Source organism: Athalia rosae, chromosome 8, assembly GCF_917208135.1.
Source record: "Athalia rosae chromosome 8, iyAthRosa1.1, whole genome shotgun sequence".
Lineage (NCBI taxonomy): Eukaryota > Metazoa > Arthropoda > Insecta > Hymenoptera > Athaliidae > Athalia > Athalia rosae.
This window is the reverse complement of record NC_064033.1, coordinates 5,334,332-5,360,791: the sequence shown is the minus strand read 5'-3', so window position 1 is coordinate 5,360,791 and position 26,460 is coordinate 5,334,332. Positions and strand designations below refer to the sequence as shown.

The 26,460-nt window shown below is 39.0% G+C and overlaps 3 protein-coding genes and 2 long non-coding RNA genes across 8 annotated transcripts; 1 reads left to right on the top strand and 4 right to left on the bottom strand.

Annotated features, from left to right (window-relative positions):
• Positions 1-8,380: 8,380 nt before the first annotated feature.
• Positions 8,381-12,080, bottom strand: LOC125502085. 3 transcript variants are annotated; one of them, XR_007279919.1, is made up of 4 exons: positions 11,588-12,080; positions 11,317-11,480; positions 10,437-10,844; positions 8,381-10,336 (listed from the first exon to the last, which is right to left on the bottom strand). It is a non-coding gene; the product is annotated as an uncharacterized LOC125502085 (long non-coding RNA). The 3 variants fall into 3 exon arrangements; XR_007279918.1 differs by having other exon boundaries at positions 11,820-12,080; XR_007279917.1 differs by having other exon boundaries at positions 11,824-12,080.
• A 117-nt stretch (positions 12,081-12,197) lies between these two features.
• On the bottom strand, positions 12,198-19,644 carry LOC110117014. The gene is made up of 4 exons (XR_007279916.1): positions 18,539-19,644; positions 17,900-18,106; positions 15,661-15,837; positions 12,198-12,687 (listed from the first exon to the last, which is right to left on the bottom strand). It is a non-coding gene; the product is annotated as an uncharacterized LOC110117014 (long non-coding RNA).
• LOC105686746 (arylalkylamine N-acetyltransferase 1) lies at positions 13,005-20,814 on the top strand. Of its 2 annotated transcripts, none has more exons than XM_020852540.3 (4): positions 13,005-13,228; positions 19,502-19,763; positions 19,907-20,123; positions 20,204-20,814. In XM_020852540.3, the coding sequence occupies exons 2-4, from the start codon at positions 19,532-19,534 to the stop codon at positions 20,400-20,402; spliced, it is 648 nt and encodes a 215-aa protein (XP_020708199.2). In that variant the 5' UTR covers positions 13,005-13,228; positions 19,502-19,531; the 3' UTR covers positions 20,403-20,814. The 2 variants fall into 2 exon arrangements, with proteins under 2 accessions (XP_020708199.2, XP_012257277.2); XM_012401854.3 differs by lacking the exon at positions 13,005-13,228 and adding an exon at positions 17,048-18,092.
• On the bottom strand, positions 20,756-22,280 carry LOC105686748 (dnaJ-like protein 60). The gene is made up of 4 exons (XM_012401855.4): positions 22,122-22,280; positions 21,807-21,897; positions 21,536-21,726; positions 20,756-21,446 (listed from the first exon to the last, which is right to left on the bottom strand). Exons 1-4 carry the CDS (start codon positions 22,187-22,189, stop codon positions 21,116-21,118), a joined length of 681 nt encoding a protein of 226 aa, XP_012257278.2. The 5' UTR covers positions 22,190-22,280; the 3' UTR covers positions 20,756-21,115.
• A 67-nt stretch (positions 22,281-22,347) lies between these two features.
• LOC105686200 (alpha-(1,6)-fucosyltransferase) lies at positions 22,348-26,366 on the bottom strand. Its single transcript, XM_012400824.3, has 5 exons — positions 26,172-26,366; positions 25,136-25,597; positions 24,842-25,060; positions 24,685-24,766; positions 22,348-24,617 (listed from the first exon to the last, which is right to left on the bottom strand). The coding sequence occupies exons 2-5, from the start codon at positions 25,552-25,554 to the stop codon at positions 23,556-23,558; spliced, it is 1,782 nt and encodes a 593-aa protein (XP_012256247.2). The 5' UTR covers positions 25,555-25,597; positions 26,172-26,366; the 3' UTR covers positions 22,348-23,555.
• Positions 26,367-26,460: the final 94 nt, after the last annotated feature.

The following is a 26,460-nucleotide window of genomic DNA, read 5'->3' as shown; positions in this document are numbered from 1 at the left end:
GGACGCTGATCCTACGTGAAAATGCGCGACGAACACGACGCCGTCGATCAAATTGATCTGGCGTCAAATCCCAACGGTATATCCTCGATTTTTTACTTTTTCCATCGATTATTTGGCGATAACTCGATCAATTTCATAGATGAAATTATTCCGCTTGCAGATTTGGATTCCTGAGACCAAAATACGAAGGAATATCATAGAAAACTCCTCCAACAAAATTCGGAATCATCATCTCACATTTTGAGAAAACTCCAAGACTACAGGCTTACCGTTTTTTCGGGCTGAAAGGTGAAATAATTGGCAGAATAATTTCAGGACGCTGATCCTACGTGAAAATGCGCGACGAACACGACGCCGTCGATCAAATTGATCTGGCGTCAAATCCCAACGGTATATCCTCGATTTTTTACTTTTTCCATCGATTATTTGGCGATAACTCGATCAATTTCATAGATGAAATTATTCCGCTTGCAGATTTGGATTCCTGAGACCAAAATACGAAGGAATATCATAGAAAACTCCTCCAACAAAATTCGGAATCATCATCTCACATTTTGAGAAAACTCCAAGGCTACAGGCTTACCGTTTTTTCGGGCTGAAAGGTGAAATAATTGGCAGAATAATTTCAGGACGCTGATCCTACGTGAAAATGCGCGACGAACACGACGCCGTCGATCAAATTGATCTGGCGTCAAATCCCAACGGTATATCCTCGATTTTTTACTTTTTCCATCGATTATTTGGCGATAACTCGATCAATTTCATAGATGAAATTATTCCGCTTGCAGATTTGGATTCCTGAGACCAAAATACGAAGGAATATCATAGAAAACTCCTCCAACAAAATTCGGAATCATCATCTCACATTTTGAGAAAACTCCAAGGCTACAGGCTTACCGTTTTTTCGGGCTGAAAGGTGAAATAATTGGCAGAATAATTTCAGGACGCTGATCCTACGTGAAAATGCGCGACGAACACGACGCCGTCGATCAAATTGATCTGGCGTCAAATCCCAACGGTATATCCTCGATTTTTTACTTTTTCCATCGATTATTTGGCGATAACTCGATCAATTTCATAGATGAAATTATTCCGCTTGCAGATTTGGATTCCTGAGACCAAAATACGAAGGAATATCATAGAAAACTCCTCCAACAAAATTCGGAATCATCATCTCACATTTTGAGAAAACTCCAAGGCTACAGGCTTACCGTTTTTTCGGGCTGAAAGGTGAAATAATTGGCAGAATAATTTCAGGACGCTGATCCTACGTGAAAATGCGCGACGAACACGACGCCGTCGATCAAATTGATCTGGCGTCAAATCCCAACGGTATATCCTCGATTTTTTACTTTTTCCATCGATTATTTGGCGATAACTCGATCAATTTCATAGATGAAATTATTCCGCTTGCAGATTTGGATTCCTGAGACCAAAATACGAAGGAATATCATAGAAAACTCCTCCAACAAAATTCGGAATCATCATCTCACATTTTGAGAAAACTCCAAGGCTACAGGCTTACCGTTTTTTCGGGCTGAAAGGTGAAATAATTGGCAGAATAATTTCAGGACGCTGATCCTACGTGAAAATGCGCGACGAACACGACGCCGTCGATCAAATTGATCTGGCGTCAAATCCCAACGGTATATCCTCGATTTTTTACTTTTTCCATCGATTATTTGGCGATAACTCGATCAATTTCATAGATGAAATTATTCCGCTTGCAGATTTGGATTCCTGAGACCAAAATACGAAGGAATATCATAGAAAACTCCTCCAACAAAATTCGGAATCATCATCTCACATTTTGAGAAAACTCCAAGGCTACAGGCTTACCGTTTTTTCGGGCTGAAAGGTGAAATAATTGGCAGAATAATTTCAGGACGCTGATCCTACGTGAAAATGCGCGACGAACACGACGCCGTCGATCAAATTGATCTGGCGTCAAATCCCAACGGTATATCCTCGATTTTTTACTTTTTCCATCGATTATTTGGCGATAACTCGATCAATTTCATAGATGAAATTATTCCGCTTGCAGATTTGGATTCCTGAGACCAAAATACGAAGGAATATCATAGAAAACTCCTCCAACAAAATTCGGAATCATCATCTCACATTTTGAGAAAACTCCAAGGCTACAGGCTTACCGTTTTTTCGGGCTGAAAGGTGAAATAATTGGCAGAATAATTTCAGGACGCTGATCCTACGTGAAAATGCGCGACGAACACGACGCCGTCGATCAAATTGATCTGGCGTCAAATCCCAACGGTATATCCTCGATTTTTTACTTTTTCCATCGATTATTTGGCGATAACTCGATCAATTTCATAGATGAAATTATTCCGCTTGCAGATTTGGATTCCTGAGACCAAAATACGAAGGAATATCATAGAAAACTCCTCCAACAAAATTCGGAATCATCATCTCACATTTTGAGAAAACTCCAAGGCTACAGGCTTACCGTTTTTTCGGGCTGAAAGGTGAAATAATTGGCAGAATAATTTCAGGACGCTGATCCTACGTGAAAATGCGCGACGAACACGACGCCGTCGATCAAATTGATCTGGCGTCAAATCCCAACGGTATATCCTCGATTTTTTACTTTTTCCATCGATTATTTGGCGATAACTCGATCAATTTCATAGATGAAATTATTCCGCTTGCAGATTTGGATTCCTGAGACCAAAATACGAAGGAATATCATAGAAAACTCCTCCAACAAAATTCGGAATCATCATCTCACATTTTGAGAAAACTCCAAGACTACAGGCTTACCGTTTTTTCGGGCTGAAAGGTGAAATAATTGGCAGAATAATTTCAGGACGCTGATCCTACGTGAAAATGCGCGACGAACACGACGCCGTCGATCAAATTGATCTGGCGTCAAATCCCAACGGTATATCCTCGATTTTTTACTTTTTCCATCGATTATTTGGCGATAACTCGATCAATTTCATAGATGAAATTATTCCGCTTGCAGATTTGGATTCCTGAGACCAAAATACGATGGAATATCATAGAAAACTCCTCCAACAAAATTCGGAATCATCATCTCACATTTTGAGAAAACTCCAAGGCTACAGGCTTACCGTTTTTTCGGGCTGAAAGGTGAAATAATTGGCAGAATAATTTCAGGACGCTGATCCTACGTGAAAATGCGCGACGAACACGACGCCGTCGATCAAATTGATCTGGCGTCAAATCCCAACGGTATATCCTCGATTTTTTACTTTTTCCATCGATTATTTGGCGATAACTCGATCAATTTCATAGATGAAATTATTCCGCTTGCAGATTTGGATTCCTGAGACCAAAATACGAAGGAATATCATAGAAAACTCCTCCAACAAAATTCGGAATCATCATCTCACATTTTGAGAAAACTCCAAGGCTACAGGCTTACCGTTTTTTCGGGCTGAAAGGTGAAATAATTGGCAGAATAATTTCAGGACGCTGATCCTACGTGAAAATGCGCGACGAACACGACGCCGTCGATCAAATTGATCTGGCGTCAAATCCCAACGGTATATCCTCGATTTTTTACTTTTTCCATCGATTATTTGGCGATAACTCGATCAATTTCATAGATGAAATTATTCCGCTTGCAGATTTGGATTCCTGAGACCAAAATACGAAGGAATATCATAGAAAACTCCTCCAACAAAATTCGGAATCATCATCTCACATTTTGAGAAAACTCCAAGACTACAGGCTTACCGTTTTTTCGGGCTGAAAGGTGAAATAATTGGCAGAATAATTTCAGGACGCTGATCCTACGTGAAAATGCGCGACGAACACGACGCCGTCGATCAAATTGATCTGGCGTCAAATCCCAACGGTATATCCTCGATTTTTTACTTTTTCCATCGATTATTTGGCGATAACTCGATCAATTTCATAGATGAAATTATTCCGCTTGCAGATTTGGATTCCTGAGACCAAAATACGAAGGAATATCATAGAAAACTCCTCCAACAAAATTCGGAATCATCATCTCACATTTTGAGAAAACTCCAAGGCTACAGGCTTACCGTTTTTTCGGGCTGAAAGGTGAAATAATTGGCAGAATAATTTCAGGACGCTGATCCTACGTGAAAATGCGCGACGAACACGACGCCGTCGATCAAATTGATCTGGCGTCAAATCCCAACGGTATATCCTCGATTTTTTACTTTTTCCATCGATTATTTGGCGATAACTCGATCAATTTCATAGATGAAATTATTCCGCTTGCAGATTTGGATTCCTGAGACCAAAATACGAAGGAATATCATAGAAAACTCCTCCAACAAAATTCGGAATCATCATCTCACATTTTGAGAAAACTCCAAGGCTACAGGCTTACCGTTTTTTCGGGCTGAAAGGTGAAATAATTGGCAGAATAATTTCAGGACGCTGATCCTACGTGAAAATGCGCGACGAACACGACGCCGTCGATCAAATTGATCTGGCGTCAAATCCCAACGGTATATCCTCGATTTTTTACTTTTTCCATCGATTATTTGGCGATAACTCGATCAATTTCATAGATGAAATTATTCCGCTTGCAGATTTGGATTCCTGAGACCAAAATACGAAGGAATATCATAGAAAACTCCTCCAACAAAATTCGGAATCATCATCTCACATTTTGAGAAAACTCCAAGACTACAGGCTTACCGTTTTTTCGGGCTGAAAGGTGAAATAATTGGCAGAATAATTTCAGGACGCTGATCCTACGTGAAAATGCGCGACGAACACGACGCCGTCGATCAAATTGATCTGGCGTCAAATCCCAACGGTATATCCTCGATTTTTTACTTTTTCCATCGATTATTTGGCGATAACTCGATCAATTTCATAGATGAAATTATTCCGCTTGCAGATTTGGATTCCTGAGACCAAAATACGAAGGAATATCATAGAAAACTCCTCCAACAAAATTCGGAATCATCATCTCACATTTTGAGAAAACTCCAAGGCTACAGGCTTACCGTTTTTTCGGGCTGAAAGGTGAAATAATTGGCAGAATAATTTCAGGACGCTGATCCTACGTGAAAATGCGCGACGAACACGACGCCGTCGATCAAATTGATCTGGCGTCAAATCCCAACGGTATATCCTCGATTTTTTACTTTTTCCATCGATTATTTGGCGATAACTCGATCAATTTCATAGATGAAATTATTCCGCTTGCAGATTTGGATTCCTGAGACCAAAATACGAAGGAATATCATAGAAAACTCCTCCAACAAAATTCGGAATCATCATCTCACATTTTGAGAAAACTCCAAGACTACAGGCTTACCGTTTTTTCGGGCTGAAAGGTGAAATAATTGGCAGAATAATTTCAGGACGCTGATCCTACGTGAAAATGCGCGACGAACACGACGCCGTCGATCAAATTGATCTGGCGTCAAATCCCAACGGTATATCCTCGATTTTTTACTTTTTCCATCGATTATTTGGCGATAACTCGATCAATTTCATAGATGAAATTATTCCGCTTGCAGATTTGGATTCCTGAGACCAAAATACGAAGGAATATCATAGAAAACTCCTCCAACAAAATTCGGAATCATCATCTCACATTTTGAGAAAACTCCAAGGCTACAGGCTTACCGTTTTTTCGGGCTGAAAGGTGAAATAATTGGCAGAATAATTTCAGGACGCTGATCCTACGTGAAAATGCGCGACGAACACGACGCCGTCGATCAAATTGATCTGGCGTCAAATCCCAACGGTATATCCTCGATTTTTTACTTTTTCCATCGATTATTTGGCGATAACTCGATCAATTTCATAGATGAAATTATTCCGCTTGCAGATTTGGATTCCTGAGACCAAAATACGAAGGAATATCATAGAAAACTCCTCCAACAAAATTCGGAATCATCATCTCACATTTTGAGAAAACTCCAAGGCTACAGGCTTACCGTTTTTTCGGGCTGAAAGGTGAAATAATTGGCAGAATAATTTCAGGACGCTGATCCTACGTGAAAATGCGCGACGAACACGACGCCGTCGATCAAATTGATCTGGCGTCAAATCCCAACGGTATATCCTCGATTTTTTACTTTTTCCATCGATTATTTGGCGATAACTCGATCAATTTCATAGATGAAATTATTCTTCTTGCAGATTTGGATTCTTGAGACCAAAATACATAGAATTAACATAGAAATTCTCATGGATGAAATTCTCAACAGATACTCCGAAAAGATGTTTCTCGACCTGGTGCCTCATCATGCGCATGCCTTCATTCCTGTGTTATAAATCATACCGCTACAGGGTATAATGAAGACATCAGCTAGTCGCATGCTGGGCTGATCGTTTGCAATCATCTGTATTTAATCCTACTCCTAATAATACATGTACTTCAATCACTACAATCACCGCATTTTTTCTTGGTCCTCGAAGTGTTCTGTGATATTCAACTGGAGTTACACCATCCTGGATTTATTCTACTATTTTTCTCTTATTTTTCAATTTTTAATGAGTGTTTTAATCTTTCCTAATTTTTCCTGATTTTTCCAATTTTTTCCAATTTTTCCTGATTTTTTCTAAATTTTTCTATTTTTTTCTGATTTTTTTTGGATTTTTATGATTTTTTCTGATTTTTTAATTAATTATTCGAATTTTCCGCGCATTTCTCTGGGCGCCGCCATTTTCTCTAAGCTCCGCCCACCGCGAGTACAGCTAGCGCCATGTGGCGGATTTTTTGTGAACTAACCCCTAGGAAAACGCGAAAGTTTTGACCCTCCTTGCAGCGAAACCTGAAAGGTATTGACCACTTTTTCGAGCAAAAAAGCGAGAAAGTTTTGACCCTCCCTGCAGCGAAACCTGAAAAGTATTGACCACTTTTTTGAGCAAACAAGCGAGAAAGTTTTGACCCTCCCTGCAGCGAAACCTGAAAATTATTGACCACTTTTTCGAGCAAAAAAGCGAGAAAGTTTTGACCCTCCCTGCAGCGAAACCTGAAAAGTATTGACCACCTTTTCGAGCAAAAAAACGAGAAAGTTTTGACCCTCCTTGCAGCCAAACCTGAAAAGAATTGACCACTTTTTCGAGCAAAAAACGAGAAAGTTTTGACCCTTCTTCAACCAAAACCGGAAAACTATTGACCAGGAAATACATCTCTCTCACGCAACACATTGCCTGACGTCAAGGGGCAAGAAACCTGGGATTTTAGTTCACGAAAAATCCGCCACATGGCGCTAGCTGTACTCGCGGTGGGCGGAGCTCAGAGAAAATGGCGGCGCCCAGAGAAATGCGCGGAAAATTCGAATAATTAATTAAAAAATCAGAAAAAATCATAAAAATCCAAAAAAAATCAGAAAAAAATAGAAAAAATTAGAAAAAATCAGGAAAAATTGAAAAAAAATTGGAAAAATTAGGAAAAATTAGAAAAGATTAAAAAACTCAGTAAAAATTGAAAAATAAGAGAAAAATCGTAGAATAAATCCAGGATGGTGTAACTCCAGTTCAATATCACAGAACACTTCGAGGACCAAGAAAAAATGCGGTGATTGTAGTGATTGTAGTACATGTATTATTAGGAGTAGGATTAAATACAGATGATTGCAAACGATCAGCCCAGCATGCGACTAGCTGATGTCTTCATTATACCCTGTAGCGGTATGATTTATAACACAGGAATGAAGGCATGCGCATGATGAGGCACCAGGTCGAGAAACATCTTTTCGGAGTATCTGTTGAGAATTTCATCCATGAGAATTTCTATGTTAATTCTATGTATTTTGGTCTCAAGAATCCAAATCTGCAAGAAGAATAATTTCATCTATGAAATTGATCGAGTTATCGCCAAATAATCGATGGAAAAAATAAAAAATCGAGGATATACCGTTGGGATTTGACGCCAGATCAATTTGATCGACGGCGTCGTGTTCGTCGCGCATTCTTCACGTAGGATCAGCGTCCTGGAATAATTCTGCCAATTATTTCACCTTTCAGCCCGAAAAAACGGTAAGCCTATAGCCTTGGAGTTTTCTCAAAATGTGAGATGATGATTCCGAATTTTTCAGTTATCATCAGTCAACGCCCCTCCGCTGTAAGGCGGGTCACCTAAAGTCAAGGGGCAAGAAACCTGGAAAAATAGTTCGCCTAAATTCCGCGGCAAAGAATTTCGAGTAACGGCGCTACCTGTCACTTCTTCGGCGGGGAAGATGGAGTAATCGAATAATTAAAAAATTGGAAATAAATCGGGAAAAATCGTAAATAATCAGGAAAAATCTTGAAATAAAGCCAAGGTCGTGTCGCTCTACCTGTGTTACATCAGGTGCCAGCAGGGGATTCAGAAGATCTATCGATTATTTACTAATGAATCAAAAAATTGAAAAAAAACTCAGGGGGAAGTAATGATGAATGATGACAAGCTAGTTATAGTTTATAATTTGATATCAGCAACAAGGATCATTTTTCCAAATTGAATCGAAGTTTCATTTTCATTTTTCGCTCATTTTCACACTCATTGGAGTGATTAGGTTATTATCACGTCTCTCCACTTCTCAAGCTATCCGTGTACGTGAAAATATTCAGCTATATAAATTAAGGTCTTTCTACAGTACGTACATTTCACGTGCTTATTACATAAATATAAATAAATATACACTTATACGTTTACTTGTAACTGTAACTCAATATAATATACGTATATAACAATTACCTACTCTCAAGATAATATAATATACAATATAAGTCCATTAAGTGTTTAGCGATTAAAATTCGAACAGAATAATTAGGTAGGTAACTATCCGATTTGCGGTAACAATAAAATAGAAAAAAAAGGGCGGATAGAACCAAGGTAGGGTGATAAATAAATAAACGGGTGAGATAATGGGAAACCTAAAAAACGTGCTTTAGCAAAAAAACCAAAAAAAAAACAAAAAAAAAAAAGTAAGAAAAAGGGTAAAAAAATAAGTGGCGAGAAGGACGCGTTACATTATTCTCTATATGCAGAATGCGCGTGGGCATATTAATGGGTCTGCATACATATAAATCACAGTTATATCTGACGTGTGTAATTAAATTACATTCACATACGTTAAGAAAACCCACGAACTGTATACTACGGATAATTAATAATTGCACAGTTGCAGGTATAAATTTATACGGTTCGTAAACGCGATAATATTTTATATACACAGGGCGCTGCATAGGTGCAGATTATCGAGTATTAAAAATATACATCATATATGTATACACAGGTATACGTAAATGTGACTGACATTAAATTACATATATTATGTAAATGAAAAATTGAATGGAGAGAGAGAGAAGATATATAAAAGAAAAAAAAAAAATTACGTGCATTGAAACGTGCGTCACGTCATTTTTATCAGACGATGCGAAAAGGCGGCAAAAATCCGTCGGAGTTGCACAGAGGTGCGCCTTGAAAATTTGGAAAAAAAAAAAAAAAAAAAAAAAGAATACAACACGCGGCGGGTAAAAATGAACCGTTTCACGTTCGCGATATCGGAAGTGCGACGAGTGCGTTTTTCATCGAAAGATATCAAAAAATCTTTTCACCCGTTATCATCATCGTCATCATATACCGCGGACTCTATTGTACGGTATACAATACAATACAATAGGCGAAGGTTGAATCCTGACATTTCGAGGGAGATAGCGACGACCCGCCCTTTGCAAGGTCGAAGGGTCGAAAGTCAGATCTTACGGCCGTCGGTGTCGCGGCAAAGACTCGATGTACGGTATAAAGCGTATAAAAATCGTATCACGAGCCGATCTTTTGTCCGTAAATATCCCGAGCGATTATGTACACGATAGATAGATACGTACGGTCGGAAATATTACGTCAACTTCGTGCGATTCGTCACCTCTGAATATACATATATATATATATATTGCAGATAAAATGGGAAAACCGTTTACCGGTGGAAAAAAAAAAAAAAAAAAAAGAGATAAAAAGTAAAAAATAAAAAATAAATAAATAAAAAAAAGAACTGCAATGAATAATGAATAAATAAATGAGTGCGGTCGTAGGGTTTTATTGTGTACCGTTTGATAGGATTATTTTCTATTTTATGGATAACCGGTTTTTTTTTTTTTCCATTCATCCGTTTGCCATTTAATTTTTCTTCGTGTACGTATATTTAATATTGAAATTAATACGGTCGATTACCCACGTGTCGTAAATTTCCCGTTAATAATAAGACGTTACATGGATACACATGTATGGCGCGCGCGAACGTAATTCGATGAGAAATTATTTAGAATTACCTATTTCTCGACGCTAATATTACATAACGGCCATTGTGAGACGACATTATCATTCCATTTTCAAGGTAGCCACAGCCGCGGAGCGTCGGAGCTGTAACGATATTCGTTGAAAATAAAAATAAAAACAGAAAAATGAAAAATGTCGATAGAAAAAGATTACAGAAACGGAGGGAGACGCGATATTTACTTACTATGTATTCGATTAATTTATTCGAGCGTATCTTGTAACTGAGATTAACAACGAGATCTCGCGCATATGAATCGTTCGGTTAGCGGCAAACGTTCGCCGGTTATCGACGACGCGTATGTCACGCACGGCGAATCGAATGTAACTCGGACGCGGTGCTCGGCCTCCTCTTATAACGGAATCAAACGTCGACCAAACAGGCGAGAATTATCCATCTCCTATTTCCTCGGCTTATCAGCTACGCCGTACACCCGCCTCTGTTAGATCTACTTTCGCCGGACTTGTTGCGCGATCGGGATACCCCTGGTTCGACTCGCGTTATCCTCATTTTTGTACTCCTCTTCTTTCCTTGCGTTCCGTTTCGTTTTACGTTTTTCGTTTTCCGTTGCTCTTCTTCCGGTGGATCCACAGCCTGAGGGAAATCAATCTGAATTAATAAGGGATATTCGTAATTCGAGCATTTCTATCCTTCTATCTTTTAACGCGTTTGTTTGCGAATTTTTTTCGCCACGCTCCCATACAACGGGGTCGCACGTTTTACAAGACAGCGGGATTGTTGAGATATTAATCGCACAGCCGTTGTAAAAGCGTGTTGCCGGTAACGATTAATTATTATGGAAAAAATTAATATCCGACTCGGAGATAATAAATGACACGTATGCTAATGGGTCTATTATTTATGCACTGATCCGAGTTAATTACACAGAGCGGCGTAACGGAATATACGACGTGCAACGGGGTGAATTATAAATAACGTCGAGTAAATCGGCGATGGAAGAGAGAAGAAAAAAATAAATAAAAATAAATAAAAATAAATAAAAAAAACAGAAACAAGTTAATTGAATAGAAGAAAAGAAGAGGGAAAGAAAACGCTCGGCTCGCACCTCGTCTCCAGGTGTCGATAATTATTGACTCTCGATTTTCGTTTCAGAGAGCCTCTCGTAGTCGTTACCAACGTCCTCTGAATTCGAATGACCAGGTGCAACGTGCGCCACCCCGACGAATCCCATTTGAAAACGGCCCGGCGAATTCCGACGTCCGCGGACACCTGACGAATCGACGACAGAATTCATTAGCGATCGTGACAGGAAAGAAAATAATAAAAAAAAATAAAAAATAAACGAAAAAACAAACAAACAAAAAAGAAAACAATACCATTCATCGAGTAATTCCTTGGACGTCATTTTCGGCCAGTGCAGGTAGGCAGAGGGGTGGGGGTCGGATCAGGATCAGGATCAGACAGACATCCGGTTATCGGAATTCCGTCGGAGAGACAAAAAAAAAAAAAAAAGAAAAGCGGAACCGAAAGAGCGGTTTGCATTGTGATCTGGGTAGAGCGAGGGTGTGCGACTTACATGTACATATTCGCGCATACCTATCTACCTACCTACCTACGCGGGCGTGTAGCACGTCCTATAGGAGAGGCCGCCGCTGATTGATTTATATTTGTGCGTTTCGTTTATCTGATCCGATCCGAGAGAGGAGACAATTATTATTCCTCGATTTCGACCTTCGACGTCACGACGCGGGCTGTCGTCGGCCCCGTTGTTTCTTTCCTTCCATCGTTCCTCCCACAACCGCGTTACACCCGTGTATCTCTCACGTTCCTCGCCGTGCACACGGGTATTATCCTCCTCTCGGTTTCCCCCCCCCCCCCCCCCCCCCCATCCTCCCGACCGTTATCCCTCTTCTTTTTTGGTCCTGCGGGCGATTACCGATGCGACGTACCTGTACGTACCTATACGTACGTATGTACATACGTACCGCTGCAACGTAACCTTACAACGATCGTAATTGTTGGGATTTTGCTTCGATTACACACCGTATATATCAATAAAATCAGCGAACGAAGGTCGTAAATCCTTTGCTCTCGAATACCTTCGGAAGAGCAAAAACAAAAGAGATGTGAGAAAATATGCCCCTTGGACAACGGGGTGCAGCGGCCTCCCGTGAAATTTTTCCCACACCGTACGAGAGAATTGAGATAAAAGTCCTTAATTTTTTTTTTAACCACCTAAAGCTCTTCCGCTTCCTCTTCCTCTTGCAGGATATTCCGTCCGAATCGCGTCTCCTTTCTTTTTCTTTTTTTTATACCACCGCAAGCTCTTCCGGTTCCTCTTCCTCTTAGATATTTCGTCATTTCTTTTTCCTTTTTCTGCAATTTTCTTCTTCCTTCTTATTTCAGATGATCTCCAAATTCTTCTTCTCCTTCTTCTTCGCTCCTGCGGTGCAGCGGGGGCCGCAAAAGAAGAAATCTGCGGGCAGAGACGAGGAATTTAGATGATTGATTAATGAAATGATCGCCGGCTAATATCCGACTGAATAACGTGATGTACATCGTGTATCGTCGTGGGGGATGTAATACGGCGGACGCGTGAAGAATATAAAGAATTGAATTCACCAATGGTACATGTACGGTATACGGTGTACGCATTGCGTGTGTATACGATTTATTTCATTTTTATTTTTTTTTTTTTCTTCACACATGCAAACGTCGCGGGAATAAATTGCGATTAGTTAAACCTAATATAGGTTCGTAGGTTCGCCATGTGCATTATCACAGCAGTTAGAAGCGAACTTCGAGCATCGTCGGTGCAGGGCGACCCGGGCGTGATAAGGACGTGTGACAAAAAAAAGAAAAACAAAAAAAAAAAAAAATTGGAAACCGATGCGTTGAGATCTCTTATAGAAAGAGGGAGATAATTCGAAAAAAGGGGAAGACGTTACGCGCGGAGGGAATACAGAGACGGAAATCTAAATATTGCTATCGAACCGTCTTTTTTCAGTGTTTCAAAGGTCAGTATTTTCATTTTCACTTTTTGACATTTGCAGCTTTTCTTTTTCTTTCTTTGTTTTTTTTTCATTTTTTTTCATTTTTTTTTTCTTCGATTTCTTCGTCGAAATTTACATCCCGCTTTTTTGGGGGGCGAAAAGAAAAAACCGAAAAAAAATTCTACGGACCGCAGGTTCTTATCGTTATTTGTAACGTATGATTTTACGGCGAAAACTGAATACAATAATGGGATATCATGAAATAAATGACATCGGGTATAATAAGAGCGTATATGATGTATGGTATATACCTAGCATCGTGTATAAATTGTAGAACGATCGTTTTGTTATAATATCTGCATAAGCCGATACTGTATCGCAGAACATTCAAGGCGATCTACATCCATTTATATTTAATATTATATCCCTGACATTACGTGCGATATTGTACCTGTAATGGCGTATAGCGCGTTATACGGATAGAACGAAAATTGAAAAAAAAAAAAATATCGTGCTCTTATTGTCCGAAAAGGGAAGCAAAAAACCAAAAAACAATTACGGATCTTCGATTTCGCAGATCGCGTCTCTTCATGTCAATTTAGGAAAACTCTTCCTTTTTTTTTTCCCATTTTTCATCGGCGCGATCGTCGTCCTTTGACGAAAAACGATAATCAATCATTTTATGTATGTGTCCAATTGTGTGCAATTCGTTGTGTCTCAGTTTTTCGATTTCTTTTTTATCTTTTTCTTTTTTTCTCGCTTCTCTTTTTACCTTCGACCGATATACTTATGTGCACCGTACACGTTATTGTAGACGTTATATAGATCGTGAATCATTGTACGTTATATAGGTATAATTGTACACGGGTATAATATTCATGTACAATTACAATATTGATATCGGCGATCGAAGGACGCTGTGCCTCTACCCGATGCAAAAAAAAATGTGAACGAAGAGAAAAAAAAAAAAAATTATGAAAAATATATCGAAAATGATGGAAAAAAAATTAATCTAATCTATATGTAATTATATGCATATAGATATCTCCCGTGTACGTCACATGGTATATACATAGTGTACATACATGTCTCTATGTGTTTCAATATTTGTTACGTATACGTATGCGAACAAGGATACCTTTAATTTCTTTAAAATTATTATTTTTCTTTTTGTTTTCTTTCAATTCTTTCTAAATGACGATACTCCCATAACTGGTTATTAATGTATTACATCCGTATATTATTGATAATATTATTGCGTTCGTTCGAAATGATGCATTTTTCTTTTTCTTCCCCCCCCCCCCCACCCTCCTACAATGTTTTTATTTATTCAATTTTTTGAAAAATATTTTTCTTCTTCCAAAAATACCCTGAATAACATTATGTTACATAAGTATATACCCTGCACGCGATAAAATCTAAACCGTTCCGTTTCAAAATGTCCTTTACAGTTATCTTCTTCCTATTTTATTCAATCGGATGTCGATTGAAAATAAGTATCGAAGCAAAGATTGCGAAATAAAATTTTTTCCAACGGAATATTTAAACGCGTTTTTTTCATACAACTCTGCAGGATTTATAAGTTTGAAATAAAAGAGGAAAAAATGAAGAAAAAACTGAGCAAGGAAGATCAGGTACAACAACTTTTTGACAATAATTTTATGCACATTTGTACGAAAAAGCAGCTGCTGCAAAGGCTGCAGAAACTTTATAAGAGGTCGAAAAAAAATCCGCCCAGCTGCACAACTTTTACCGTCCACATATGAAAATTTATATGTACTGCAAATATGGTGTACATACGTAAGGTATACGTATGTTACATGTATATCCTGCAGATGAAACTTGAGAGGATATCGAGGTGGAATGCAGTTTTATACGAGCGGAGATCGGAGTACGAGAAGAAAAAAAAATCGAAGGAAAGAAAGAAAGAAAGACAGAAAGAAAGATGAAAAAAACAAAGACGAGGAAAAAAGTGGAGCAATAAAAGCAGAAGAAACGGGATAAAGAGAGAAAAAAAGCTCGAAGAAAGATACAACAGAAGGGGAAAAAGTCAAGACGCTCCAAAGGTGGATGGATCGAATAAGCGGAGATGATAGCGGATCTGAAAAAAAAAAGAAAGAAGGATAAAACGGAGGCAGAAGAAGAAGAAGAGAAAAAATTATGAAAAAATTTGATCGTTGCACGCGAATCGGAGAGGAGAGATACGCACGTACATTTGTACTATAGGTGTATCACGTGCCTCGATTCTGGTATGCAGATGCGATGATGGCGGACCAATTGAATAATTGATTATAATAAAAATGGAGACTCCGGGGTACGAAAATTGGAACATCCTGTTGGCATCGCGTCGTAATGACGACCTCCGTTACGCTTCATATTATAAAATTGTCTCGACAACACCGCGAGCGAGCGAGCGAGCGAGATTTGCATACATACCTTATAAAACGTATACATACCTGCGACGTGACGTATACATTGACTCGAAAATTTTCACCTCCTCATCTCCGTTTCGTCAATTCTCCTCTTCCTTCCTTCCATCTTTGTCATTGTTGCACGCCCAATCTCAGCTTTTGCTATTCTCCCAGCGTAGAAAATTGCAAACGCGCTTTACGATCTTCTTCGTGAGCATTGGCCTGATAAATACATCGTTCGATAAATCAATCAATCAATCAATCAATCATTCTATTCTTTCAAACGATACACGAGATGATATTAACACGGACATTAATATCTATAAACGTCCGTCGAATAGAAAAAAACTTGCATCCGTCTACGCTACAGTATCGTTATCATCGTATTTATTCCATCGGACGATATGCGAACAATTGTTGTACGTTTTTTCACCTCTTTTTTTTCTGTTTTTTTTTTTTTAAAAAAAAAAAAAACCTTTTCCCCTCTACAGTTCTTTCTTTCGCGTGTATCGACTGATCCGCATCCGTGTAATATACTCGCTTACCTTACGATTTATTTGTCGCGGGATAACGAACAAAAAAAAAAAAAAAAAAAAACACCGACAAAATGGCGGATGAAAAATTGTATAATGTACGTAACCCGCAAAAAATATGGACAAAAAATAAAATAAATTACAGTAAATAAATAAATAAATAAACGAATAAATAGAGAACGATCGAATATACGAGCCAGCTCTCTTGTATGTATACACATATGTATACATATATAATACAAACCCCCATTTAGATATTGACTTACAATTGGAAAAAAATCGTAATACAAGTTTGACAAATCGCATGTCATACGGTATACGGTATGTACGTTGGGATAAAAGAAAAAAAAAATTCTTCTATTTTTACTTTACTTTTCTTCTCATTTAAATATCGTACGATCGCAATTCCCGATCTGTAATTATATCGTCTTTATAGTATATATAAAATATTTCTGGTCAATTATTTGCGGTTCACTTTTCTTATATCAAATATATATACATAGGTATATATATTTGCATGTACACATCCGTGTTGTGTAATAATAAACATAGATGGTGTACATATATCGTATGTATCGATTTATATGCAGTATATATATATATATGTATATTTATTATATTCAGTGATCCGTGAAACATAAATCAATTTTATTTATTTATATATATATTGTTATTTTTTTTTTTCGTTTTACTTCCATCGAATTTATCGATAAAATCGTACGCTGTACATATATATATGTATATACGTAACGTATATACAACATAACGATGGTGTCACGGTGCAGGGAAAATTTGAAAAAAAAAAAGAAGAAAAAAAAAAGAAGAAATAGTGTCGAAATCCCAGCACGATATCGAATGAAATAAATTCCAAGTACATGAATATAACTAAAATAAATGGCTGGATAAATTTGAAACGGTGATTACAGATTCAACGAAACGATATAAAAAAAAAGTGACAAACCTCAGATCGAACGCGGATGAAATATCCGTATTAGAATCGAATCGAGTAAATGATTTTTATCGTTTCATCGACAATCGGCGCAAATGACAGACGCTTTGATAATTGTTATACCATACATACAACGCGAGGAACGAACGTGACTGCATCTCCCCAGCTCGTATTACACATATATCTACATATACACGCACACCAGTACAGAAAAGTCAATTATACGAGGACAAAACGAAACGAGATTAAGAATCTGATAATTGTCCTAGTACCCGAACGAGGCCCAGCCTCATGTGCGCCAAGTTCCTTTTTCCGTATCCGTTCCTTTGGCCTTTTTTACTTTCCTTTTCATTTTACCTTCCCTTTGTATTTAATCGGCACCGGCGATCTTTGTCGGTAACGAAATTGCGCCGACGAACACGTCTACGCGGAGCGCGCGGGTTACACGAACGAATATCCCACAATGCGATCATGTTTATTTTACGTTTGTAACAAACGGCGACAATTTCTCGCCCTTGAACCTGTGGCGAGACCGTAAAGAATGGCTCATTATTGCGGCCGATAGCTGGTTATAGACTATATAAGAGAACGCCTCTCATATCAGCCGCCCGCAGTACCAATCCAATCGCGCATTATTCCGAATAGCACAATAAACCAACCCGGTTAGCTCGCGATTGTTATTGATGCATTTCGTTTTACCTCGCGTCAATTGAATCGTTGGATCCGTTGAGGCGACCGGAAGTCCGAGGGTAATAAAATAGGCGAGGATCGATTCGTTGGAGTGGAAGTGAAAATTGTTCACCTTTTTTTTTGCCCGTTGCCCGTCGTTACATTGGTCGGTTATTTTTCGCCTGCGAGAGCGTCGTCGATTCCGCACCGTTAAAATGGAGGCCCTTCTCATCTCGAAAATTCAGAACGCGAGGATCGACGATAGAGAGAATGAAAAAGGACGAACTGGTTTCGCCAAGGATGCTCCGAGGATATCCAGATACTCGGTAAGAAGAACGTCCTGCGAAAAATGAAAAGTTTCTTTCAGGCTCGATTTTTGGTAAAACAAGTAAAGTGTTGTTTATCGTCGTCGTAGTCTTTGTTGACGTGATAAAATGTTTTTTGGAAAGATTGTTAAAATCTGTTCTTCGATGAAACGAAGGGGGAATGATGTCCACAAAATTCTCCTTTGAAAATGAAACTCGTTAGGACGTTAATGAAAATTTTAATCCCTCGAAGTCGGATGAAAAATTAGAAAGAAAAAGAGGAGGGGAAAAAAAAATACCTAATCCGCACGATTGCGAAGCTCCGATTCGTTCGCCGGGCAAAATCAGATATTCGAAGTAAAGAAATTTTCGACGAATCGGAACGGAGTTGTGATCAATCGCGTGCACGGAGGATGGGGAGACGAAGAAGTGGGATAAGAAGGAGATGGTTTAAATTTTCCTTTTACCGTTGACGATCGAAGGCCGAATCCCCCCCGGTCGTCATCGAGACGCGACTGCCTTTCGATATAACATGGCTCTAATTATCGGCGATCTCCGATATCCGGGGTACGATTGTTTCGATCTCTGCGATGTGCACAGAATCTGTGGGAGATTTCTTCTGCAACGGGATTAACGATGGGATTAACGATGGGATTAACAGAGGTTTACGAAATTAGCATACGCTGTTCTCCGTGTACCGCGGGATTATCCTTCCCCGACGCAGCTATTTTTTCCGTATCCCTCTTTTCAATCTCTCCTGTCGATTCCGTGGGTCGCGCAGCTGCGTACGTACATACGTACACGCACACTCTGATGTACGCTACGGAGAAAACGATGCAGAAGTTTCGTGCGAAACGCGACTGCGGCGAGTCGATTAATTATCCTGAAACTGTAAAAAAAAAAACAAATCACAGACGAAGTATATGAAATGAAAATGGAAAGCCGTAGGTTATGTCGGGGTTGCGAAAATCAATCGTTCGCATAAATCAAACACTTCTTACCGCGCACGTACGCGCGGTGCGGAAAAGTGTAATGAATCGATCGAACGACAACTGTGATGAATATTAATTTAATCAGAACTGACAGCGGTCGCGCTTGTGATTAGTATAATTTTGTAGCTGCTACTAAACTAGATTATACACCACCGGACGTATGCCGGGACAGAGTAGTGTCTTGTACGACGTGACGTCCAACATTTTAATGACATGTTTAATGAATCGTTAGATTTTCTGCCCGCACAGTTTACAACGTGACGGGTTGATAAATCGGTATATACGGTATACACATATAGATACAATATACCCTGTAAAATGTGTGCGACAAATAAAGGAGTTAATTATGACAGAAATGTGGCGGGTGAGTGTTAAATATATGGTGGTATCGCGCGATTCGAAAAACTTACTTGAAATCGCATTCTATATTTTATTCAGCTGGCCGACAACGACTCCAGCGGAGGGGTGATGGACTACCACCTCCGGACGATCGGCCGTGATGACAAAGAAACGGTATTGAAATTTCTCAGGCGATTTTTCTTCAGAGACGAGCCACTCAATCAATCGATCGGACTGATTCCCGAGGGGGAGGACAGCACGTGCGTCGAACTGGAGGAGTACAGCATGTCGAGCATAGACGACAACCTCAGTCTGATGGCAGTTTCCTCTTCCGGCGCGATCATAGGAGTCACGATAAACGGTGAGGAAATATCGCGCGGCGGAATTGAAATATATCGCCGTTACATCGCTGTGCTGTAAATCTGCGGGACGCCGTCGCCGACGAAATAATTTCGTAGCTTCGGACGAGGATCGAATGAAAGGCAATTTCCGCTCTGTTCGCAGGTGAGATGGAGCCTCCGAAGGAGGGGGAACCGGATTACGTAAAGAACTGCGCGAATCCGAAATTCAAAAAGATTTTGAAACTCTTGAATCACGTGGACGCCCAGGCCAACTTGTCGAAGAGGTACCCGGACAAAAGGGTCCTGGAATTCAGGATAATATCCGTCGACGGATCGTGGAGGGGCAGAGGGGTGGCTAGAGCCCTCGTAGAAAAAACCGAGTGAGTATTTATACCGCGGCTAGAAAATAGGGAATAGGGATCCGCGATCCCAAAGTATAAATCGTTCGATCGGCTTACAGGACGATGGCGAAGGACCTGGGCTTCCATATTTTGAGATCGGACTGCAGTTCGTTATTTTCGGGTAAGCTCTGTCAGCGATTCGGGTTCGTACCGGTCTACGAATTGCCGTACGCCAGATACACGGACGGCGAGGGAAAGCCGATTTTCACGCCGGCTCATCCGCATGCGGAAATCGTCACATACGTCAAAGAGCTCTGAGAGCCCGATCCGCAGATTTGACGACGTCGCTTCCAATGGACGGGATAAATTGAGAGAGAAAAAAAGAGAAAAACAGAAAGCAATTACCGATATTGATCATCGGTGCATAGCTATAGACTACCGAAAAATATTTATTTCAATGTAAATCGTGATAATTATTAACTTTAATTACTCTAATTAAAAAGAAAAAAATTAAGTTTAAACGAGTACTGTATGTGAGAAAAATATTGTTCGATTTTTTGAATTTTAATTCTTTTATTTGTCTTGTTGTTTTTTTCTCGCTCTCCAGATTATCATACACGCGAACATGATTTGTACTGCGTGTATATTCAAAATATTCTTCTAGATGTATATTTATTTATTTTTGTTTTTTTTTCATTTTTTTTTTTTTTTTTAAATCTTTTTTCTTCTTCCATATATACAGCGGGACTGAGTACAATTACGTGAAATTATATTTAAATGTTTATCGGATGTAAGAATCTCGCGAACGAAATAAATTAATAAGAAAATTTATTATTATTATCGTATTTTGCTACCCAGAGTTTTTCAGATGGTCAACTTCTCTGAATTAGGAAATTCAACGTTTAAAATAGCCTATACATGCGTTGAAATCCCCAGCAAACTAGGTTGTCGGTACGTCAGAACTCTGCAAGTTTTCTGACCACATCGAACCCGACTTAATTATCGGAGAGTTAATAATTGGCGTCCTACCTTTAGTAGTCTATCCTCTCGTTTTCGGCATCGACGTACCTTTGTTCTAAATTTGTTAGTTGCTCCTTTCGTGTCTTGTTTATTGCATTTGCACGGACTTCTTTATGGTGCTCTTCCGCCTTGAGATGTCGTTTTTGTAAGTACTGCTGATTTCTTACGAAAGAATATTTTATAGCCATTCCTTGTACGATTGAACCCATGACAAACACTAGAACACACATCATTGCTATCGTTGTATTCGACACGCGTTTCACTCCCTTTATTCCGTAATAGTTGTTCTCGAAGTCTTCCTTGCTCTGCGAAGATGCCCACTGCCTCGGATCGTCGTAATAACTATAGAAAAAAAAAGAGAAAAACAGTGTATAACAATTTATATCGACAGTTATCGTTTAAGGTGCAGGCGCGGTGACAAATCTTATTACTAGTAATTCTGCGCCCGTTGATGATGTGATCCGGGTCGATAATGTGGTTCGTAGTAATGAGCAGCCCCGTGACGATACTTCAATTCCATGTCATATTGCCTCCTGCTAAGTTCCTTGCTCAAAATTTTATAAGCTTCGTTGACTTTCACGAATTTCGCGTGATTGCCTTCCATTCCCATATCCGGATGAAGCTGGAATTATCAGAGAATGATGCGAGGTTGAAAATGGTGCGAGTCATGTTTGTATCTTATGTTGAAAATAACAGCGTTACTTTTTTTGACAGTTTGATGAATGCATCCCGAATTTCCTTTTGCGTCGAGTCCTTTTCAATGCACAGTGTTTCGTAATGATTTGGCTGTTTCCTGACGGACAAATTATCTTTGATGATATCATGGTACAAAATTAATTGCGCCTCAAAACTGACGGGTCGTATATCGCAAGGAACCTTTTATTTCAAACATGTTTTCACGTCGTGATCAGATTACATAACCTAACCTTCCAGACTGACAGACGTGGGAAAGAAAGGTTATTCTGATCAAGATTTTACTTTGTCCTTCAAACTCGTCATCTCCCTGTCGTTCAATACCTTTGAGTTCCATAGCACCGGCAGAGTACGGGTAAATCCGAAACGTTAACGCGCAAAATTTTATACATTTCTACAACCCACAGGATTCAAAACAATTCACAAATTTTATTTTTATTCAACTGCCGCCATTTTGAACGAACCACTCGACGCGCATGCGGATTTAGTTTTTTGTTTTTTCTCTTTTTTTCGAACTGAAAAGTTCAAAATTTCAAATTTGTACGCGTGGTTCGATAATTAAATATTTATTATTTAGAAGCAAATTCAATTATACAATATAGTAACAAGTTGTTTTTTTCTTTTCTTTTGTCCGTATTTATATATGATGGTAGAAAATATATTACAATATTTATAGATTCGGGTGCGAATGTAAAGAATGACCCCCTGATATAATTAATAGTTTATACTTTCTAGGTAGGCCTCAAGCCAGGTTCAACCATCGCTCCGGTCAGTTAGGAAATGTTTGTTTGTCATATTTATTTTTTTACTAGCGTTCAATATGAAATAATTTTTTCAGCGATATACAAGCACTAAAGAAATGCTAAAACTTATTTAATACTACATTCTTTATATCGTCGATATAAAATACCCTTCGCTATTGTGAAAATTCTTATATTATTTAAATGTATGTAAGAAGAGCCGGCAGAATAAAAATTATTATTATTAATACTATCGTTATTTTGATGATAAAATTTAAATTATAATATAAGACGTTGAAATTAGATATTTTTTTTTTCTAATAACTGCATCTTGAAACATTCCTCATTCATACCAGTGTTCTAATAGTATGCTAAAGTATAGCAGTAAAATCCTATACATATTCATGCAATTTAGTTTATTGCGATATCATATGTATAGTCAATAGTTTGTGACGAGAAACATGGTGATAACCACGTTGTAATAATTAGTAGGGACAAGTCCCTGGTACAAACGAATTGCACAATTTTGAGCAAACAATTATTAACGTTAAACACTTGCTGACGTTCAAAAGGCAGCACGTCGGATTTGAAATAAATTTGTGACAAAGAAATACAAATAAATGAATCACCAAATAATTTGATAGTACCTTGAATTTTAGGAGTCCGTTGGCACCGATTCATCGATTTATTCAATTATTCGTTTATTCAGCTTTTGTTATTTTTAACGATAACTGCTTTTAAATAACTCAGATATAAATACTGATCGAAAATTTTTAATACCTGTATTTGATCTCTGTAATCACAATCAGTGATTTTAAATAAAAATTATGTGTGACCGTTGAATAATACTTATTATCTATTTTTTTGACTTGAAGAATTTACGCACATCGCCAAGCCGCGTCTTAATCCTACCCAAAAATGAGTTCGACTTAAACTTGTGGCATGGTTAGATTTACTAGTACGAAGTTAAATTATATCCTGAAGTCGTTTAAAATCGATTTTAAAAGAATCATTATCATTATTGCTCTTTATCCACTTCTAGGGGGACGTTAGGATATTTGGGAAAATCGATTGCCTCTATCGGATTTCTGACTTTGAAACTTGGATATAACCCCACGGTATTAGTCCTCGCATTTCTACCCTTCGAGTACCCGTTCCAATGATTACCGAACACTTCGATCGGGTCATTTACTTTTAATTCTAGTTCACCGTTACTTCTCGGCGAATGGTTCAACCTCGCCAAGTGTGGGTGAGGATTTTGACCTCCGTAATAATAAACGTCGTCTAACGAAGAGAAGTGATTGTAAGCATCCGGATAAAATGACTGCATAATTTCATAGGCGACTCGACAAACTTGCGAACTAAACGTGCAGATCAAATGATCGCACAAAGATAAAAGGTGTATATCTACTATTATACCTTGCAAGGAACTGTCCGAGTACCGTCTTGAAACCGATGCAGTCTTAGCTATCTCTGGATCTCCGATTATCTGGTAAGTTGGATAACGTTCTTTCGCTGCAACGATTACTTTTGGATCGTCGCTGGCCAAAAACACTCGTCTTTCTTCAGGCTTTATGTCGAGTTGATCGTAGTACTCGTTCACTTTGACCATGTACTCGTCTATATCGTGGTACGCAGCCTCTGTACCAACCTTATCCGTTCTTCTGACGTGAACACCGACCACTGGGGACTTGAAGCCCATTTTTTCCTTGGAGTAGTCCAAAACCTTTTGAAGATTTTCCTGCGGCCTCAGCAAATACTTCAACACCTGGCCAACCCACCACACGATGGGATGACCGTGAAGTTTTTCCAATCTGGGTGCCAAGTCTGCAGGTACACCCGGCGGTTGATATTTTGGCTTTGGATAGACGTTGTCGACAATTGGTAACGAGAGCACTTGTTTCGAAGAATCTCCGGGCCAATTGGCATGAGATACGCCACTCGCTGACAAGCACGTGTCACTTACTGGCTTGAATACGGACTCCCATCCGTCTTTCTGGTATCGCCATCCCTTGGATTTTAAAATTAATGTTCTCTCAGTGCCGTACGCGACCAAGAAACAATAGGCGACATGATGAACCTGTAGGTATTGTACAAAGTTTCAATTAATCGCAATCACAAGTTTTTCTGGTGTCGAAAATGTTTACCTGACATCCAAAACCGCAACCTTTGTTCAAACTGCATATTAATTTTTTAGCTCTATCGCAATCTTCGGGGTTTTGTAGATACCTTGAAAAAAATGAAGGTACAAATATTACGAACGCCGATCTTTGCCGTGAAAAAATCCTTTCGATTACGACTCACTTGAATCTTCTTTGAACGAGATCAGATAAATCCTTAGATTCTTTTTCCCGCCAGTCTTGGTATCCGTCAACTTGAGCCAGTCGATCGATATCCTGTATCAACGACTTCTTATGTTCCCAGACATTTTTCAACGCATTCTCGACATCTTTGTCTCTTTGTTCGGGAGCAAAGTCGTAGGTATTTTTTTTTAGTAATTTTAATTCCGAGTTTACGTAGTACCTGGATGCATAAGTGGTGAGATAAATATTCGGCAATAATATCGACTCACGAACTTTGTAAGACTGGATAGCTCACCACATTTCCTGCACACCGTCGCGTATTCTACGTCGTAATTCTTCGTACTCGAGACTCGGCTCTCCATTTCGCGAGGATTTCTGGCGACCATTGTTGTCGAATATATCGTAATATATTGATGCCTTTTCTAATCTTTCCTGCAGGGTACCCAAGTGATCTCCTTGTACGTGGTTCGAACCTTCTCCTAAAATGATGCTTTTCAGAGCTTCGTTTTGTTTTTTGAGAATGTCAAAATCATTAACTATTTGAGTCAATCGTTGAGCATGATCTTTTTCCGTTGGGTTATCGCCATAGGGTGACGACGGGCTGTTTTTGAATATGTAAGAAACCGATAAGACGAGAACCAAGAGCCACGACACTAGCAACAGAAGTCCTAACTTTCCAAGCCACCCTGGCCGGCCCGACCATAAGGTCACCATCGTGGGTGATGATTTACCAGTCTACTTTATCACATCACGGATTCTGGAAAATAAAAATTGATTTAATCAAATTGAATGAAGGATGAAGCGGTGTCTGACAAACGATCGAGATTGACATTCACAGCAGAACTTGATCGAGCCACATTCGACTTGAGTACACTTTAAATTTATTGCTTGTTTAAATTCGTATCGTGTAATACACCTTGTTAGGTTCGTAGCTATCTTATCGATGGAGTGATTTTGAGATAACTCTATCGTCCAACTAACCATTCGACAGATTTTTGATGGAGAGATTATTTTCTATTGTATCAATAGTTTACCCTAAACAAGAAATCATACAACAGGTAGCGAATGAAGATAATGATCTGACTCTAAAGATACAGCATGGATACAGATGTGTATTTATGTCTAGCTGCCGATAGATTTGTGAAATGAAAATTGATAACGCTTGGTAATTGAAGAAAGGGCGTGAATTGGGTGTGCGATATATCTACCGAAGTTCTAAATTACTACTTCCGCCGACCAAATAATCTGATACACCGAAGCCGCAGGGAGAATATCGTAGATGCTTTAGGCGGAAAGGAATCTTTTGAATAGGAATAACATTTAATACTTACGATGTTAGTTAATCCATTGTCCCTGTCGATCGTCCGACTAAACGAACGATGTCACCTTCGGAATCAAAGCAAACACCAAAGTAAATGACCGCACAAATTCCGCTACAGGATCACCGCGGTTTGTAAACCCCTAGCAAATTTAGTATCTGTCATTAAAGAATTAAGGTTAACAATGCTTCATCATCGACTACAGAACGCAGAATAGATGGAACGAACAACAACCCTTACGACATCTGTAATACGTATGAAGAATCACCCCCCCTTGCTGGCAGCATTTTACGAAGAGCTT